Below are 21,122 nucleotides of genomic sequence, written 5' to 3' on the forward strand. Positions count from 1 at the left end.
CAAACAAAAGTTAGCAATCTAATTAATTTACAATGTTATTTGTTGGCTGATATCAGCCTTTGAAAGATATGACAGGTAAAATCAAATGTGACACATATGGACTAAAATGTTATTTCCCAACACTGTGGTTTTGCTAACTTCTATGAAATGATGGTCACTTACCATTTCCCTTGACTTGGCTGCACGCTTGTCTTGTATCATCTAATATTAGACAGGAACTGTACTCTAACCAAAGCCATGTGAAATAAATTCCTCAAAGTAATAATACCTTGGACATTATTTAAAACATATTTTCATTTAATATCAGTTTTTTCTAGTCAGTGCTTCTATCATAATAAAAAGGACTATTTACCTTTTAAAACAATTTTCTTTTTTATAAATTTTAACTATGATTGCTTTCCATAACACCCCTATAATTCTTCACCTCTTGCTACATGAAGTTATGCTACTAATCAATGATTCCCACAGTATTCCCCCTCCACCAGAGAGTAAATAATTTTTTAAATTTCTGTTGTCAGATAATGCACAACCATCCTCAATTTAGTAAAAAAAATAAGGCAGAGTTTCCATAAAAGTATACAAATGACTGCATTCATTGTCACAAAAGAATTTCTGATTTAATTTTCTGACATGGCAGCTTAAATTTAAAGGAAATAACTGTATATTTAATAGGGAAGTTTAATCAATTTTATGATGGCTAATTCATAAACTGTGAGACAAGAGGTTGTCTCTCCTCTTTACTTTAAATATGTGAACAAATGGTCAAGGGTTCTCTTGGGAATCCCTACCTATTTACTTCATCCCCATGGATCTTGTCTCACTTTCCTTTCTGAGAAAAGTTCTGAGAGAGTTCTCAAAATTGTAACAGCAAACTGTTACAATTTTTGAATATATGAAAGGATAGTACACCTCTGAAATACTCAGTATCTCCCCCAGATTTTACTCCTTAACAAGGTGTGTTAATAGGCCACCAGACACAAAACTTGCTTATCCATATATTAAGAACTCTCCTATCATACAGGAACCCACCAAACATAAGAACAGCGGTCTCACATTAAACCAATCATCCTCTGTTTCTTCATTGTTAAACACATTACAGCATACTGGAGGTGGATGTAACACTGTCAAAAGACAAGATACTTGCCCTAAGAAGCTCACCTAATTTTGACCACACCAATGGATCTGGTATGAAGAGGCACAAACATTCCTGGAAAGGGTATAACTGACTATTACACAGTTTTCTAATAAAATAGAATAAAAATTGATGGAAGTTAGAAAGATGATTCACCTAACTGAAATATTAATGAATGTAAAGCAGTAAGTGTGAGATGCAGAAAAGAAGAAAACAGCTGCCTAGGTTGTGTTGTCACCTGATTTCTGTTTCTGCAACAGATTTTTAAAAAAATAAATGTATCACAAAGGTAAAACAAGTAGTAATGAAGCCATCTCATTTTGTAAAATATAAATAAATATCTACATAGTCTTAAGATTGTGTTTGCTCAGACCTCTCTTGGTGATGGTGGAAAACAACCCCAGGAAGTGAAATAGAGAATTAAGATACCCTACACAGCTTTGTATTTGACTACTAACTGCAAAACTCATCTTCTTTGGTTGGACCCAATGGTAACATTTTCTTGGAAGTCTATAATAAATACAGAAAATGCCATACAAAAGGTATTCTCATTTAAGGTTATACAAATGTCTCACTATGTGGTTTTGTGCCTCAGAGTGCCTACAGTGTGTAGAGTTGTACTTCATTAACATATATTACATCTGCCTACTCCACTCAGGGACTATGACCTACCACAAATAAGCTAATTCCTGCATGGTATATAAGGTGTAATTCTGACTGCGCGTTTTTTAGCATGAAGAGAAATATATAGTTTGTAAAATATTATAAATATCTGAATTTAGATAAACTGGACATAGCAACCTGTTTAAGAGTATATGAAAAGACTTCTTCCCACCTGTTCCTACACAGTGACCAGGGTACCAGTCAGAAACTGTCCTTCATGATGATTAAGGAGAATAGAGTGTGAGGAAGGAGAAAGAATGAAAAGAGACTTCTGACATGCTTAGAAGGGTTTACCAGATTTTCTTGGTACGTATAATCTAGTTTAGAGTTGCAATACAATGGGGTTCCTTAGATAAAAAACTGAGACAGGAAGATCTCCAAGGTATCTTTTATGTACTGCACCTGTTCTTCAAAATAAGGAGCTGTAAAGAAAGCATGGGCCATGCCCATTTCACCTCCATGCTGACAGGAAGAATGTTTTCTATAAGTTACTCAGAATCAAACCTTTACAGCCTATGAAGAGAATAAGCATTTCTATGCTATAATTTATCTCAACCTAAAATTGATGTGTAACATAAATTAGATAAATTACTCTAAAATTGCCTCTCTGTATTGACTATAAGGGAAGCTGCGAGTGATAAGGTAAGATGCTCTCTAAAATAGACTAAGATATTTGTCTGTATTTGTGGGAAAACCAGATCAATACACAGAACAGAAAGTAGACTCATGAAGGGTCTACTACTCCAAACATTTGTTGAGATTCTTGGGATTGTTGCTTCCCAACTTCCTAAGCTCATTTGGTAACTAGTACAAAGAAGTGTTCACAATGCCTTTGGCAGCATTAGGCTTGAACTGTCAGCAAACAGGAAGCTTGTAACTCAGAGACCGTTTGCACTTGTTCATTTAGAAAAACGCAATACATCTTGGGCATAAAGGATTTTTAAAGTTAGGAGATTTTGCAGATAATTACACAAACCCAAATTGTTTCTTCACCACACACACACACACACACACACACACACACACACATAGAAGGTATTTAAATTAATTTTACCATTACACATCAGGTCTTGCACAGCCTTTCTTAAAAAACAAAGACAAACCCAACCATAAAGTAGCCTATAGCTTGGTGGCCAGGGCACACACTCTAGTTCAAGCATTCGCTTTACCTGAAAAAGGCATAGGAGCAATTAGTCTCACTCACATTCCCAGAGAACCCTCGGTCACTGAGATATGGCACCAAATCAGTGCTTATTTCTGTTTCCATAAATGATTAATTAGTCAATAAAGTAGAATAGTTCCAAAAGGAGACAGTGAGACTCAGACATTACCACCAAGTCCTTAATTTCAACAAGGCAACTCGGGAGATTAAAACTGGACTTCCATACCTCTCAAGTGAATTCCCTAACCTATCTGTTGCTGGCTATTTCAGCTGAAAGATGTACCAAAGTTAAAGAAGTTGCCATGAACAATGTTACATAAAAAAATTCCTACCTGTCATTGGTAACACATCTGCTCTACTACAAATATGGATTTCTTACCAGATTTCCCCTGATCAGGCAGTTTGTATCAAAATTAATGGCTCAGTCATATATTCTGCAATGATATTGGATAAAACCAGTCCTGAGCTACCCGACACATCCAGTGGGCGTGGTGGAGAAACAATTTCTGTACTAAATTACAGTCATTCAGTGCAGGAGTTAAATTAGGTATGTGTGCCTAAATGCACGGTTTAGCATACCTATAATCTTTTTAATACATTGTTTCTGGTATCCCCCACTTTCTCTTCTCTTCTGCCATTATGCCTCAGTTCTCACCTCCTCACCCCATGCACTCCACACTGTTCTTGCTATTCTGTCTGTGAGCCCTATGAATATAAAAGGTTTTCCTTGCCCAAACAGTAAATAACTTAGCTCAGTTCTAGGGGTGAGGAAAGGGTCACTGAGAAAATCCTTATGTCATTCTGTCATTGTGGTGAGAGATAAAAATTCACTTTCAACAAAATGACACAATGGAAGCCACAGAAAGTGCTGAAAGTTGCTTTAAGAATCCCATGGGAAAAGTAAAAGAAATTCAGCTCTCATTGTACTATTTAGACAGGTATGATCAGCTAAAAGTTGTGTCAAAAGGTAAACACTGATACAGAAATATACTTCAAGGATATTTTTGCAGGCAATATTTAGGAGGCTATGCTTTGAGTAATTGAAACTTTAATACCTATTGGTAAATTTCAAAGAATCCTTATCAATAAGAATTATTCTGGATCAATGGGATTATTGTGCCCCTTGTTTTTAATTATTTTAATTATTAATTTAACTCGTGATTTGCTGTTCTAAATTCAATACTCTAAACAAAATCTGCTAAAATTAGTTGTTTTTCTTTAAAAAAATATACCTATGGACTGTTAGCTTCAGCATTCAAATGTTACAAGTTTTAAGAAAAGGTTTTGTGTGTTTTTTATCAGACTTTAATGTACTCATCACCAGTCCTATAACATAATTTTTTCTTTAATTCATGAATTAAAGAATTATCTCAAGAAATTAAAAAATATTAAATGGATTTTTAAATAGTCTATTAATTTGGATTAAAATTCATCATAATTTTGTTATTTATGGCTGCCTTATGTATATTTAACTTCAGAAGCCTAGAGAACTAGCCTGCCTTAGCAGCTAAGACAAACATGCTGTCTAATACTGGGATCTGTTCTTTTCTTTGTCATTTTGCTTTTCTTTCTGACACTGGTCACGCTAGATTCTGCAAAGAAAACCACAGTGCACAGGTGTGTGTTGGGGGAATGGGAGATAAGCAAAGCTGTTTGGGGTTTTTTTAATTATCTTTTTGCTGAAAGACAGCAACATATACATGATGTCTGCAGATGGAAGGGAATATTGATAAATCAATGAAAAAGTAGACAGTCAACAGTAAGAAGTATTCTAAGGGTGTGGTTCCCTGCCAAGCTGGTATTGAGCCTGTTATGAAAATTTGCCTTCACTTCCCTTATGATCAGTGTCACTTTCATATGCACTTCTAGACAGTTAGCCATTGAGTAGTTAGTTTTCTTAATAAATTTGAGTCAAATGGAGATGAGCATATATCATTTTCACTCAAATGAAATTATGAGAACAGGAATAACCCACAACTTCAGCGGAAGCATATTGTAGTCTCCATTAGTGGGAAAAACATCACTGTCAAAACCCAGTGTCCCTAATAATGTCAGCAGATGCTCCTGTGAATACAAACAGGATAAAAACTGAGGAAAGACTCTTAAGTAATATTGAGATCTGCAAGATTATGAGAACACTTGTTTACAAAATTTGTTTTACAAGAGGAATTGATTGTGTGTGACTGGCTCACAGAGGAGAGGATGCTAACTTTCAAGTGCAGCAATTTAGAGCATAGAGACTGCAGAGTTTGTCTCAAATGCCTGAACATTTATGATGCTGTATCTGTCCCATGATTACTACATCCTGGTCCAGCACAGGATGACCCAAAACCAGACTATGATCATACAGACAATAATCATGAGACTCAGTTAAGACAGGCAGGTAATTACCAGATGACAGTAAAAGAACATGATTCACAGTTTAACCTAATTACATTCATCAGAAATATGACAAATAATTTATATTTTATAAACCTTTTTTTCATTTAATTTGCCAGTTAACAGATAAAATATGTTTCCTATCTCTAAATCAAACAAGCAGTCAAAATTCAGGTTATGTACTAATTTAGAAGATATCTATCACAGTACTAATTTAGCAGATATCTATCACAGTTATATAGAAACTCTGAAAAAAACATAAAGATGTACAGTAACATATCTCCAAAGCTGCCAGATTTTGATGACTGGACTTTCTTCTCATTGAGGAGTCCAGCTTCAAATTATTTAAAGGCTGTAATTTAATTATTAGCTTGCAGTCAGAATATAAGGAAAGGGAACTGAATGATCTCTGCCTAGGAGCTTCTGTAATAGTCATTGTGTACACAGCATTTAGGGATGCTTATCAGTAGGGATTGTGTACATAATTACATCAATTTAACATATATCATCTAAACTAAAAAGGAGTCTCTTTTTGAACAAGATGGAATATATTTTGAACAAGACATATAAAATGGCTTTATGTACAAAGACATGTAATATATGTTTAGGTGAGAGATAATAAAGGTAAGCAATTACCCTCACTCTCAAAAATTAATGTATTTAAGAGTGAAAATTATTTACACAACCAAGTTAATGTCATCACCTGTTTAGTCAGATAGTTGTCTGAATTTTTTGGTGTCAATTGTATTACCAAGCTACATTAAAAGACTCTTTAAGGTGCATCTAAATTTTAAGAGCTGCAATCCCCCAAACTGTTTATTTGCATTATTCATGGATTCTAGTATCCTATTCCTAAGGAGTTTTGAGAATAAAATGAATGTGAGACCTCACAGAAATTAATAATCCTTAAGTAAGTGTCGAAATGTGTATATATAGTTACTATGCCAAATCGTGAAGGGATCAGAAGCTTCAGAAACCATCACAAATGAAGGGAATCTGAAAAAACAAAACCCTCTCAAAAAAGCATGAAATGCCAAATTGTGTACTGAGCAGTGTTTGAAAAAAATCTTTAAAGTATTTGTAATTCCGCAGATTACAAACTCATCAGTATGACAGAATCAAAGAGGCTTTCCATATAATATTGTAGATCATGTGAGTTCCCTGTGTACATCAAGCAGACACCATACCAATGAAGACAATTTTCTTATACTTGGGCAATAGTGAAGTAACATTTAAAACTTATTCTGAGATTTCAGGTAGAGAAAAGATGTAAACTGAGCTCTTCAATACTCAAGTACATATACAACCATAACCACACTCACAACTTGCAATCTTCTGTGATCTTGTAGCTTAAATACTGGACAATGGAAACCCAAGGTGTTCTCTTTTGTAAAACAACTAATCAAGGAATATATGGGTGTTTGACTTAGTATGATCATAAATGTGAGTCTTTCAAGCTGAATAACTAATTGTTTGTACTATATCCATATGCAATAACAAATAACAAGGGAGGCAAATATGCACATCATCTGAAGTCAAAGATCTACTCTAAAACATTGGAATGTGAAACGTTTAGAACCTATTCATAAAGAATAACATTTTCTTCTCAGCAGGCTACTATAAGGTATCTTTAAATAATGTGCAGTGCTTCTCTACTTTATTAGAAAGGTGTTTATATAACATTATATACCTTTTTTTTTTTTTTTTTTTATTATGCCCTTAAATCAAATTTGGTTGTATAGCTATGAAAGAGTAAGATTACCTAGCACATGCTAAAGTTTCTAAAACTACAGAAATTAACAGTTTATGGAGCCCATCCTAACTCTCCCCTTCTGTCTCCCTTTACTAGTAATACTTTTGATGGTGCAACACTATAAAGAAATGCACCAAATCACTGCTGTCACTTATACAGGTCCAGTTGCAAAGTATGGAAGAGGCAAAAAAGCAACACCTGCATATTCTCTGAAGATGTACTATGGCCAGATTCAGATAAAAAAAGATCTATCTCCATAGAGGACAAAGAAATTGAGCACAGCTATATTTTCATTATGGTGAGTGTCACATTAATTTTCTGAAGAAAAACATGCTAACTTAAATAAATACATTGTAGAAGCTTTAAGCAACTGATGTAGAATGTTGCGGTATAAATTCATGCATTACTTTAACTTGCTGAACGAATCTAATCTTTTTTTTTTTTCCAAGAATTAATAGTTCCTTAACTGTGAAATGAATTTTCTTAGGTGGGAGTTCAAACAATACTCCATGGTTTTTCAAAAAAAGAAGTATTATATTCTTTTACAGTTGACCATCATTTAATATCAGCCTAAAACATGTAATTAATATGGCTTAGAATTCTTGGTGAAGTAGCTTGTTGTTAACAAGCAGACTCCTTATTTGACTTTATAATTAATAAATTTTTTATTAAATCTTTTTAGTATGTAGGCTTCCTAATAAAATTAGCAAGGTTAAGATTTTGAATAGGTAAGCTAAAAATTTTGGGCATAGGATTTTTGCATTTTGCCACCTGTGAAAAAAATAATTGTCATATATGAACTTGAACCTGACAGTATTGCACACATAAATTATCTTTCCTTCCATTGAATGCTCTTTTCATGGTTGGCAGAAACTATCTGTCAGTAACCTGCTGATCAGGTCATAGTTTCCTTTCTTTCCTGAGAGAGCTGTGTGATATATAATGAACCACATTTTAGCCCTCTACTATCAATGATTCCTTCTTCCAAATACTTTAATAGATGAAAAAGCCAACAAAAATCTGATTTAATATAAAAAGGGGAGCAATAGTCATTGATAGGCATCTCTGCTGGCAGGAAATCAGTAATCAATTTGCACAATAGTGGTTTTCCTTTTCTTACAGTTGTCCAAAATACCAGAATATCCTGCTGAAATTATTCAATAATCTCATTTTACAAATTTGAACACTAGCTCAGTTTCTGTTACTTTGTGCTGTGTCTTGGAAAGTTTTGGGTGGAAAAAAGATGGTTACCATACTCATTCCTGTATTTTTTCTTCACAAGATCACCACCTCACAGACACACAAAAATCCTATACATTGAAATCAACTCATAGAAAATTATGTACAATAAAAAGGTAAAAAAAAAATTACATATGACATTTTCATATGGAAGAAAAAAAAAAGAAATAAAGAATTGTAAACTGCACAAAACTCTTGCTGATGCAGTGTCAGCAGTTCTGCAGAAAAGTCAGTCACCCCCTCATTGCTTCACTCTTCTCTTGATCCTGGAGAGAAGGAAGATAGAAATCGTTTTCCGAAGAAACAAACAAATAATAAACAACCAAAAAACAAACCAAACCAAAAACAAACAAAATTTAAAAATTTTAAAACAGGTTGAATGCATAACAAATCTTGGTTTGTTAAGATAAAAGATATTTAATAGTAAACAGAAGCACAAACTTTTACATCAGAGAACATTTTTTATCTCCATGTTTGGATTAAGTAGTGCAGAATATACATATGGGAGACAAGAAAAAAAGAATACTGTGAAGAATTATTATTTAATTTCTATTATTTCTACATGATTCAAGAAAGCAGAGGGACCATGTTGCTACTGAATTACATTGTATACATTACATTGATATCTGCTTGTCAGAAAATATTTGGTAAGCTTTATTTTATTACATGCTTCGTTAGCAACTTCCATAATTTCCATTACTGCTCCATTAAAACAAAAATGCTTATTTCAACTAATATGAGTAATAATAAACATTATTACCTAGGCTGCATTAAACTAAATAATGCTTAGAAGGCCTGAGAAACCATCAAGTCAAGCTGACATTTCAAAATCCCTTTTTAAATAATGTGTATCGTGTATGGCCAAAATAATTGACAGCTGTGTCAGCAAAACATATTCATGGCTGTATATTTGCATCTTCCCATTAGTGTATATAATTTAATTAGCGGCTTTTCTGTTTCAGAAGAAAAAAAAAAATATTGCTTGGAATCCGTTTTTAAGAGTTTTTCAGGACTGTCTGAAAGGTTGAATTGATTATTTGAAAAAGATGATTCCAGATATTGCACAGATCTTAACTAAAGCATAAGTAAACTAAGTGCATGATACTAAAAAAGTAATGTTCACCAACAGACACTGTAACACAGAGATTACAACATTTACCTGTATTTGACATAGAAAAAATGTGAAATCTCAGGCCATAAACTGAGATGAAGATAATCACACCTACAAAACTCAGTTCACCACCTGTGTAACATTCAAAGTTCAAGGTCTTAACACCTCACTCACACCCCACCTAACCTCTTAAGCAACAGAGGTTTTGATACAGGCACTCCTATTTACCCAGTCCTGTTATGGTTTCCCTATGACTCTCAGTGAAACACCTATTCAGGAATTCTGCATATAGGAAAAAAATACTGTAGCAAGACTTATGCTTAGAATAGTGAGCATTTTTCTCTTTTCAGCTGTAGAAGATAAGCATGTAGTATAACCAGCCCTGAAACGACTTTTGAAAACCATAAACTCTTGAAATGTCTGTTTTGAATTCACTTGCTTGTGGCAGATAATGTATTTATTGGCAGTACAGAAGTGAATAGGTCAATATTTTCAGTTCATATCTGCCTATTCACTGAGACTCTTCAGAGCTGGCCTGTGGCCCTACTCCTATGTCCTATGGATACATTTCTCGTTTCTATTTGAAAATATTATCAATTACCATTATATCTAATACATACAACAAAGAAAAAAGGCAAAATAAATATTTGCTAGCATATGAACTACTGAAATTAACTCAGGGGATACTTAGGGAAACAATCTACAAGGAATACAACTGAGTACTAAATTCCTTGTCTCAGTGCACCACATCTGGATCTCTTCTCCGCAAGAATTTAATCCGCATGAATTCTGTGTGCTGATACCAAATGACAACTCCTATACAATTTAAAATGCAAATAAAAAATATATTTTACATCTTTTCCCAGTTTAATTAGGATTTTGTTGTATTTTGAAGTCTTTCCCCATCAACTGATAATTCAAGACTTAAACTTTACAGTAAGTTTTGTTTCACTAATATAGAACTGAGACATGTGTTTTGGTTATAATATATGGTGAAATTAATTATCTATCTTGAGTTTTAATTATATAAACAAACATACAGTAACCTACAAAGCATTATCACAGCAGGTAGCATTAGACTTAAAATTTCACTTTTCCTTTTATATATATATATATATATCACAGAATCATAGAATATCAGGCTGTTAAGGACCCCAAGGATCATCTGGTCCAACCTTCCTTGGCAAAAGCAGTCTAGACAAGATGGCTCAGCACCCTGTCCAGCTGAATCTTAAAAGTGTCCAACTTTGGGGAATCCATCACTTCCCTGGGGAGATTATTCCGGTGACTGATTGTTCTCATTGTGAAAAATTTTTCTCTTGTGTCCAATCGGAATCTCCTCAGCAGTAACTCGTACCCAATACCCCTTGTCTTTTCCATGTGACTCCTTGCAAAAAGGGAATCTTCATCTTTGTAGCCACCCTTTAAATACTGGACCATAGTGATAAGGTCTCCCCAGAGCCTTCTCTTCTCAAGGCTGAACAAACCCAATTCTCCCAGCCTTTCCTCATGTGGCAGGCTCCCCAGTCCTATGACCATCTCTGTGGCCCTCCTCTGGACCCTCTCCAGCCTGTCCACATCTTTTTTGTATAGCAGGAACCAAAACTGAACACAGTATTCCAGGTGTGGCCTGACAAGGGCTCAGTAGAGTGAGGCAGTGACTCCTTTATCTCTGCTGGTGATGCCCTTGTTGGTGCAACCCAGCATCCTGTTGGCTTTCTCTGTCGCTGATGCAGCAGCACAGCGTTCACTCATAGTGAGCTGCTTGTGAACCAGAACCCCCAGGTCCCTTTCCACAGAGCTGCTCCCCAGCTGGGTACATCCCAGTCTGTGCTGCACTCCTGGATTATGTTTTCCATATATAAAACATATCTATATATCTCAAACCCTGTTTTGTGTTCTGTGAACTTTACAGTGATAAAAATAAAGCAGTAGTAACCATCTTTTTAAGGAGAATTTTTGATGGCAGATCTCAGTAATTATACAGAATGACAGAATGCTAGTTGGGTTTTATCTAGAAAAATATGAAGATGTAAAATAGCACTTTTTAGTGCCTTAACTTTTGTTTACGTTGTTCCTCCTGCTACTAACTTACTTCTCATGCTCCTCATAACATAGCTTACAATACTCTATGATCACTACCACGTGTAATTTATCACTTAAGTCTGTATATGCTTCAATAATGCATTAAAAGAAGTTTATATACCTCTTACAACTATCTGTTTCTCTTTTCTTCCTCCACACAAACAGCTTAAAACAATTTATTGTTTTCCCTTACCATTTCAATACACTATATATATATATATGTTTCTATTTTCTTGGATTTTACAATCAATATGCAGGGAAAGTATCCTGGTGCACATTCAGCATACAAAAAGCTCTTTTAGGCAGCACAGTAAACTAGTTGAACACACTATTCATTTTTATCCAATTTTGTTCTAGCAACTAAAAAAATATGGGGTTAATGTTACTTAATTATTATAGTTTGTGAAAGCTATATAGTTATACAGCTATTTTTAAGGAAAACCTCCAGATTTTGCACGATAGTTAAAGAAATGTAATTACCCAAAATCTAATCATGTATTTTTATCTATGAAAAAAAAAAAGCATACCCTAAAGCAGAAGTTCCAAGATGCTCTCTTGCATTTTCACTGTCAGCTAAAAAAATAAGACTATAATTTACCAATATCTGCTGAGTTAATTGTTCTGAAATGTGCAGTTGTTGAGGGATGCACCTGTGAATGTGCTTTGTGCAAAAAAGGGTATGTCACAGCGTAAGAGACATGTCAACAGACATTTGTCATTCAAATTCAGCTTTTTTAACCTCTGCATGCTGCAAAGACAACAAATGCTTTTTTTCCTTAGAATACTATTCATGAAGGTAACTAATTGGCAAACAGAAGAGGATTAATAAAATACCTGTTTCACTGCTGGAAGTTGGAAATTAAATCCTTGTTTTACTGAATTCAGAGGCAATTACAGTGACTTAATTGGGATCAAGATTGTACTTAGGAATTTCTGTCTTCTATGCTCATACCCACAGAATATCAGTTGGTGCTTGTCCTTGAAACAATTTTCTACTAACAGATTAATGCAAAACAAGCAGGTGTGTTAGCTATTAATAATAAAAGCATTTGACTGAAAAAAAATCAATCCTTGTGCAAAGGTGATACAAGTACTAAAAGTCAATTAAGTACAGTAAATGAAGAACATACACTGCAACTCAAGCATCAGTATCTGTGTACCACCTTCCACAGTTTTCAAAACTTTTTGAACTCAGTCAACAATCAGTCAGAACATTATTCTTGTGAAAAATACGTGATGATACCCACTAAAATGCAGAACAAATTGGTGATGTTCCCACATCTGTTTTAGCAGTATACTGTAAATATACAGTAAATCAGCAGCATGTAAAAGAGTAATCAGACAACAGAACTGATAGCAGTGTTTTACAATACTCCATAAATCTCATGCCTGAACAGAAAATGACAGAGCAGCACCAATAGTGGTGTTTGCTTTCCAACTCTGCAGTCCAGATCCAGCAAGTGACCGAGGAGCACAAAACAAGACAACATTGAAACTAACACACCAAAGTTTGAAATTGTGAAAAGCTTCAAGATCTACTATCTTACATAAAGCCTCTTTGTAACCTCAGTGGTATTTGGACATATAAGACATGCCAGTTTCTGACCTTTAAAGGTCCCTAATTGCTTAATAATTGTATTTACTTAGAGATGGAGAAGAATTTCAGTTTTGGCAAGGTCAAACAATTTACAGCTTAACTCATCTGCAAGGCAGGCACTGGTCACCTGGAGGATTTAATCTGACAAGCATATCCAGAGGTTGCATAATACTCACTGAGACTGTGCCTCACACAAACTACTGTATTGCCCACCACTACTTCTGTGCCACATTTGGTGAGAGACCCTAGGACGCTATTAGCACAAGGAGCACATCCATCCTCTAATTCAAATATCATAGGCACGGTAGAAAATTAAAGCATTATCTCAGTAAGAGTTCTTTCAAAAAATGGGAACAGTGCCTTCAGGAATGGGTCCCTGGGCCAAATCTGGATTCCGTCAGGGTACAGATAAATAAAAACAAGCTACTGCAATGTGGGATACTCCTGTGCTGAAGTCTTTAACCAAAACTGTCCTTGAACTGTGAAACTTTTAAGTAAAACTGATGCCAATGATGAACAAGCTAGGGCCATAAAGACCTGAATCTTGGATTAACATCCTTTGCTGTGAGATCTGGAGCCACTGCTATCCCCTTGGCTTTTTTTATTGTAACACATCATCAGGAGTTCAGGAGAGAAAGAGAGAAGTAAAGAGTAGGAGAGACAGAAAGAAATTAAGAAAGAAAGAAAAGCTACCTTACCTCACTTTTAAATTTCCTTGCTGTGGCTGTCCATCATAAATTGACAAAATATCAAAATCTTCCTCGAGGGCAAAAGTATGAAATGACAATTGTATCCTGTTACGTTCTCCTGTGATAATGATCCACGTGCAGTTTGCATAATTTGGATAACCATGAGGAAATCCAGGACTTTCTATAGTACCATTTGGTCCCTGTACTAAGCCTCCGCAATTCTGACCTGAAAAAGAAGAACAGAAAACATGTATTTTGCTGTTTTTTTCTCCTCCCCCAGTATATTTGCTTACAAGAGTAACTGCATGCAATCTTAATTTTATATTATTTTTTCTAGATTACAAACACCTAAATTGCATTTATACAATTCTTCCTTCTGGATCCAAAACCCCCATTGCTGGATTTTCGGAGATACCTACCATCTTATGCAATGAATCGTTATTTGAGGTTATGTAGTATTAACAACATGACTTATTAATCCAAATGTGAAATTTTAAGCATTAGTCTTGATGCCATAAATTCAACAGACCGACAGTTTTAATGCCAGAGAGTGTTCAGAGCTTTTTGGTGAATGCCATTTACAAAGCTTTATATAAATACTAAAGTATTAGAGTTTCTGCTGTTCAGAAACATACTTTCAACACGGAGAACAAAATGTAGATGCACATTTATTACACAATCCATTGCAACCAACATTAAGATTTTTATACTTTGAAAGCACAGCAAAATTTCTGTAGTGTAAAAATTTTAATGCCATGTGTATTGTGATCAGGCAAGTGGGTTTTTTGGGGTTTTTTTTAGGATTCTTTAAAAATAACACTAAGCGTTTACTCAGCAGGCATTTGCATGTGGTTTGTACATCCTACAGACCTTGTAAGGGTATGGTAGCTCATTAACAGAAAGTCCTCAGCAAGAAACCCTGATTTACAGTGCACACTCTTGCTAATTTCCTACTTGAATTTGTTAATCCCACATACAACAGTTGTACTGTCTCAGAGCTGGAGGGAAGAGTTAATGAAATATTTGAACAGAGAAAAGTTTAAGGACATTCTGTGCACTGTAATGCTTGGATTAGTATATGCATTTTAAGCACTTCAGAACAAGTATAATTCAAGCATTTTATTGTTATACCTAAACCAGAAAAGTATTTCAGGCTGCAATTTTATTTTTAACTTCCCAGCAGCAGGTCTCTGAGACTGAATCTTTCAGAGCAGTGCTGTCAAATGCTTGTGGGAGGTATCTAAATCTTAATAAAACTGATTTCATAAAAGGGATTTGCTGCTAAAACTAAAGAACTAATAAGTAATCATTTTCTACTAAATTTCAAATATAACAAAAACTCTAATGAAGAGATAAAAAGGCTATGGGGATTCAGGAGGCCTTTATAGTAAAAATCTTCTCTAGTATATCTGTGAATTGATTTGCATTAGTTTAATAAAACATTGGTATTATTAAACATTGCTGAAGAAGGAACCTATTACACCATGAATTTAGCATCAAAGTTTCAGCTATGTACTGTTCACTCTAACAAGTCAGTGTTCTTGCAGATGCTTTGCATTGTATTCCTCTTCCTACAACCACAGAGGAAATATCATACAAGTGTCACAAGCAATTTAAAATAATTTAATTACTACAGAAACAATGCTCTGAAAACAGAAAAGTTAATTACAGTGACAGCCCACCTCCCTAATAATTTAACGAGCTACTTCATGTCTCCAAAATCCAGAAGTTCGTTTGTGTAAATCAAGTACCCCCTGCAAGTTGTGCGGCACAGAAGCTTTCCCACCACTCCGGTGGGAAGGGGTTTCTTTGAAAGAGGAAAGCTATCAAGTGCAAGTTAGCAATTTGTCTAAAATCTATCAAAGACAGAACCACCTTTTAGCAGTAGAAATTTGTAATTCTGGCATATAAAGTATGTAATACACCATGTGCAATAGCATATGTAAATACAATATGTTAACTACAGCTCTGATTTCCAGGGAGACAAACAAATTACCTCTCCAACCTCTTAAGGAACCCTACAGCTGGCTTAAAGTAAGACCAAATATTGATGGGGTAGTAAGTGAGCCCTCCCACCCCCAAAATGGCTATAACTCAGCAGCTTCCTCACAGAGGCACTTGCTACCTACTCACAGAAGTTTTTGCAACTGTCAGTGATGGCTAACAGTTTTATTTCAAAAAGTGTTTTATACTCACTCCTGTAGATTCCAATTACTGTGCATTATTCTCTTGGAAAATAAACAAACACTAATGATAAATAAGGCAGTCAACAGTTTACCCCTGTTTAACTTAAGCATTTCTTACCACCCATAGCCCTTTATTTCTCCAGTTTGCTTTTGCTCTCCTGTATATAACCCTCCAGCTCTGAAACTATTCATAAACATGCTGCCTATTCACTTTGTACCCATGAAACACGGGACAAAATGAGACTCATAAAGAAAAACTACTACTGTGAAATACTATTTACTTTTGTTCTTAATTTTATATGCATATAGATATTATTTACTTAGTGTTCAGTAAAAACCCCAATAAAAATCCTAGAAGAAATTTAAAACACAGTTAACTCCCAGTAATCTCATTGCTGCACATTGTCAACAGCAAAGAGGTTCTCACTTCTGAACTAAGAAATACACAAAGAGACTTTAAGACCTGTGCAGGCCTGGAAAACTGACATCCTTCTAGATCTGTCCCTGCCTGGCTAAGACAAGAAGCATGTTAACCGAGAAGTATTTGGAAAAAATGATCAGCTGCTATCTGTGTAATACCTATTTGTCAATATATGTAAGTCTAAAACCTTCAGAACTGTCAAATGTTACACCTCTGCCAAGGAGGAAATTCAGCATCAAATCACTTAAGAGAGATTCAGTAGGAGGATGTACTTGGAGAGCAGGAATGAAAAGACTTATGTGTGACAGGTGGCAGCAAATTAGACAAGAGTTGGCAATGCAATATCCAACAAAAAATGAAGTTTCTGACTTCAGAGACACCACAGAGCAGAAGGAGGACACCGATGAGATCAATTAGGTATACTTTGTTTCTTACTGGTGCCTTAATTCAGAGAGTGTCAAAAAAGTAAAGAAACTGAACATCCTGACAAGAAAATATTAAAATAATATGAATATCAGCAGAGCTTAAGTAGTTCTGGTGGGCTGAATGTAAGCACAGAAGAGAAGGTAGGCTGAATATGACTGAATACACCCTAAAAAGATCTACCCATACAATTCACTTTAGCTCTGGCCCTTGTGTCAAATAAAAAAATAAATGTTGCCATTTTTCACAAGATGTGCCGCCACTGATTGAGTACAATATCAGTACACTGAATTATTTTAATATTAAAGGTGTATTAGGCTGCCAAAATTTTATTAGTATGACACCGCAGTTGTTTATATGAATATAAACTATGCCGTTAGCATTAATTTTCTGTCAGATGTTGTCTGTAAGAAGATATTTCAGGACAGCTATTTTAACTTTATTATATAAAAAGTGTAATTTAAGAAAACTGATGGTCTTAGTTTTTAGTTGAAAATAATTTACACTGATTTCAGCCTTATTTATCTTAGGAAGGTTCTCAGCAGGCCCCATACCAGCTCTGTTTGGACATGCTCAGGCTCAACATTTCTCAGTTGTGACCCCTAAATGAGAGCTCACAAAGACAACTTAGAATACTGCAATTGTTACCTTAAATGCTGAGGTCAAATGGGTAGTAGAATAAATAAGAATCAGTAGAATTTAAGTACTACTTTGCCATAAGATTTTGAATAAGCCTCACAAAATACAAACTTACACAGTATTTTCTAAAAATTTTACTTGTATTTTCCTGGGCCTCTATACTTATCATAACCATGTTTATCATCCCATTCCTCCCCCCCCCCCCCCCCCCTGTTTAGCAGAATCTAATAATTAGAACTTACAAAGTACAGATTCAGTGATTTTTTTTTTTTTTCGAGTTTCAAATGCTTCTACAAGAAACAAGCAAAAAGATAATCACTTATCTTCGTGTAATTCATAAAGTATTCTGTGGAGGACTGATATAGTTATCCACATATACAGATGTATATGTATATACATAGTTACATAGAAAGCAATTTTTGCAAGATATATGTATTTTGAACAAGCAAAATATAAAATGCATCAAAGCTAACTACAGCAAAGTCAGTGATGCTAAAGATATTTTGAATAATCATGAACGTGAAAATGAAGTCACATTTATTCTTGTTGTGACTGTGAGTAACATATTCCATCCTGCAGCTACAGAGGAACTCAGCAACTAGTAGTGAGGCTGAGATGTCTAGCAAGACTATCTCTCTCATTCTTTAAAGCAGATTCTAATATGAGTTACAGTTTTATTAGTAAGTTTAATAAGAACAGCTGTGCTCAGCAAGATCAAAGGCTCATTGAGCTTCCTATCTTTTCTCCAACAGCAAGCCAAAGGAGGCACCTAGGAAGGACTTCCACAGAAAACTCCCATCTCCTTCAAGATCTGCATCTCAGGGATTTCTTAAAAGGAACACATTCCACTAGCCTCGTCTTTCTGTTTAACAGCCCTTGATAAATGTCTTTTCCATGAACTCCTCCAGTCATCCCCCTGAGTCTGTACTAACTTCTGGAATCTTTAGTGTATTGTAGAAGCAACCCTAAAACATGAAAAACCCTTCTTTGTCTTTGTTCAGCAGCTACCATCTGTTAGGTTCATTTGATGCCCCACTAAGTTTTTGTATGAAGAGTGAACATACAGATGATTCTTATTGATGCTTTCTATGCCAGTTACCATCTAACTGACCTTTATCACGTCCCAGCTTTTTTTTCCCAAGTTCAAAAGTTCTACTTTATATAGTTGTTCTTTGTACTACAGCCATTTTATCACCTTTCTCTGAACCTTTTGCAGCTTTGTTATACCCTTCATGAGACAGGGATACCAGAATTTCTTGTAATACTGAAAATGTATACACATCATTTACACAGTGATATTTTTAAACCTTTTTCTGTTCTCCTATTAATTTGATCTGTTCTTTCGCTAAGGTAAGCATTAGCTTGACATCTTTATAGGACTATCTATTATAACCAAGATTCCTTTCCGCCAGAATTACAGGGAGGCTAGAGCCTGTCATTTTACATTGGCATTTTTACATTAGCATTTTTACATTTAGCATTATTTTTCCCCCTGTAGGTTTTCCACAGCTTATAACTATATGTATCACATCATATTCATCTACTCTGAATTTTAACAACTAATCCAACATCCCCTTACTTGGTCACATAGGGCCTTTTTTGTAATTCTTAACAATTGGTCGTCATCTTCATTAACTCATAACTTCCCATCATCACAGTCACTTCACTGCTTACCCCCTTTTTCAGATCATTTATGAGTGTGCTGAACAACACAGATGCCAGCACAGATCTCTCTGGGATGCCATGATGACTCCTTCCATTGTAAAAAATGGCCATTTTCGCCTATCCCTGAGACACAACTTTTAGACAAACTTTTAGCAATGTATAGACTTCTTTATGCCCTACCTGGTTTGTTTCCTTTACAGTCCTTACTGGGGAGCCTTTTTCAATGTCTTTTTGGAATTCTTATCACCTTTATCCACATTCAGGCTGACTTGCTCAGAGAACTCCAATAGGTTTGAAAAACATATAATTTTAAAATAAAACCTTGAGTCTTCTTCAATCTATCATATTTAACCATTTGTCAAGCAAATATTTTCTTTAATAGTTTCCTAACATATGATTCAGGTGTTCCAGATTTTAGTTCCTTAAATCCCCTTGAGTCCTTTTAAATATGGGCATCTCAGGTGAATTGAAGCTGCCAATTACATTTACAGTGCTGCAGTTTTTTCCTTGATTGTCTTAAACTCTGGATACCACATGGTGCTTGTGACATTACTGCTTATTTTGTCTGTTTGTTCCATAACCTGTTCTACTAATTTTTGAACTTTAAACAGATGCACTGAGGAATTTTCCACAGAGAACAGTTCAGGCATGGGAATTACAAAACATGTATTTTTTGCTGTCTTCATTAATCTTCCCTTTATTTTCTGAATATCTATTGGTCCAGCAAGGCTCTCTTGCAGGCTTCTTGCTACAGCTCTGTTCAGAAGAGGAATAATTTTTAGTTTTACCATGTTGGTCTGCAATGCTCTCATACACTAATGTTTTATTTCCGGGAAAGCCTTCAGAGAGGGCCCAGAAGTCCCCAAGTCTTACTGGGATCTTGCTGATACACATGCCTTCACCTACCTTACCTTGGGATTAGCTCCCTCTGGCAATCTGAACAAAAGAGCAGTAATTACTTTCTTTGCATATATAGCAGGATGAATCCCTGACTCCATCATCTCCTGATAGTTAGAGACAATGGTTAGAGTCCTCATAGATTTAAAATTCTCCCTCCTGCACAGAAGATTCAAACGCACATCTCTCATGTCCCCAGAGCACCTCACATTTGCAATTATGACTCCTCTAACTTATGCACATGCACACCTGTTGGAACTTTGGTACTTCAGTAAGTATTAGACACAGCTTAAATTACTTTGGGCAGCAAAGCTCAGGACAGCAACAGTTTTCCCAATGTGAATTTTAACAAGAAAGGTAAAAAACAAATGTTCCTGATAGTGCAAGGATGTCTTGTACATATATAAAACAAAAAAGATTTTCTCTTGAACTACAACAGGTAACTACAGATTTAAATTGCTGCCACCATCAATTGAGATGGTGGAGCAGTAGATCACTATGAGACATGAATAGGTAGTTGCACACCTTGTTGCAACCACCCCATTTTATCTTCTTTTGCGTTTCCATATGCTATCTTCATACTTTCTCCTTCATTGATGTCACTGTAAGCTCCCAGCACTTCCTGTCTCTGCCAAGGCCTGCAGGCCCACACCAGCCCCTGCCACTGACTGGCCATGCTCTGCACCAGGCCTTGATTGCTTCTTCTTCATTAACATATCCCAAAGCCATCTTCTGACAATGTTACTACCAAATAAAATTGTTATTTCCTAAATTAACTTCAATCAAGAACAGAGATGTCAGATGGCCAGAGAAGCAAAGGCACTATTTTCTGAGGACTGTTTTAAATAGCTTTTGGCTACTTCAAGTGTCCCTTAAAAATCAATCGTTAAGTAACCCTCACAACACCATTAAAAGGCACTTTCCAAGGAATTAATCAAATCAGAAAGTACCGAGTTCCTTTTAACTCAGGTATCACTGAAGATTTATTCACAACTGCAAGCCATTATCTTTGCTGGCAAAACTGAAGCATGCCCTGGCCAGCAGCAATAGCACAAATATCTCAGAAAGCGGCCACCTGCAC

General features: G+C 35.4%; 1 protein-coding gene across 1 annotated transcript in view; it reads right to left on the reverse strand.

The window, feature by feature from the left end:
- The window catches only part of CSMD1 (CUB and Sushi multiple domains 1), a 1,262,314-nt gene that overhangs the window by 1,010,662 nt on the left and 230,530 nt on the right, over positions 1-21,122 (reverse strand). The window contains exon 2 of the mRNA XM_074922368.1: positions 13,820-14,036. Within this exon, the coding sequence (XP_074778469.1) occupies positions 13,820-14,036 (217 nt within the window). The remainder of the gene's footprint in view (positions 1-13,819; positions 14,037-21,122) is intronic.

The sequence above is a fragment of the Athene noctua genome, chromosome 1 (genome assembly GCF_965140245.1).
Source record: "Athene noctua chromosome 1, bAthNoc1.hap1.1, whole genome shotgun sequence".
NCBI classification, from domain to species: Eukaryota; Metazoa; Chordata; class Aves; order Strigiformes; family Strigidae; genus Athene; species Athene noctua.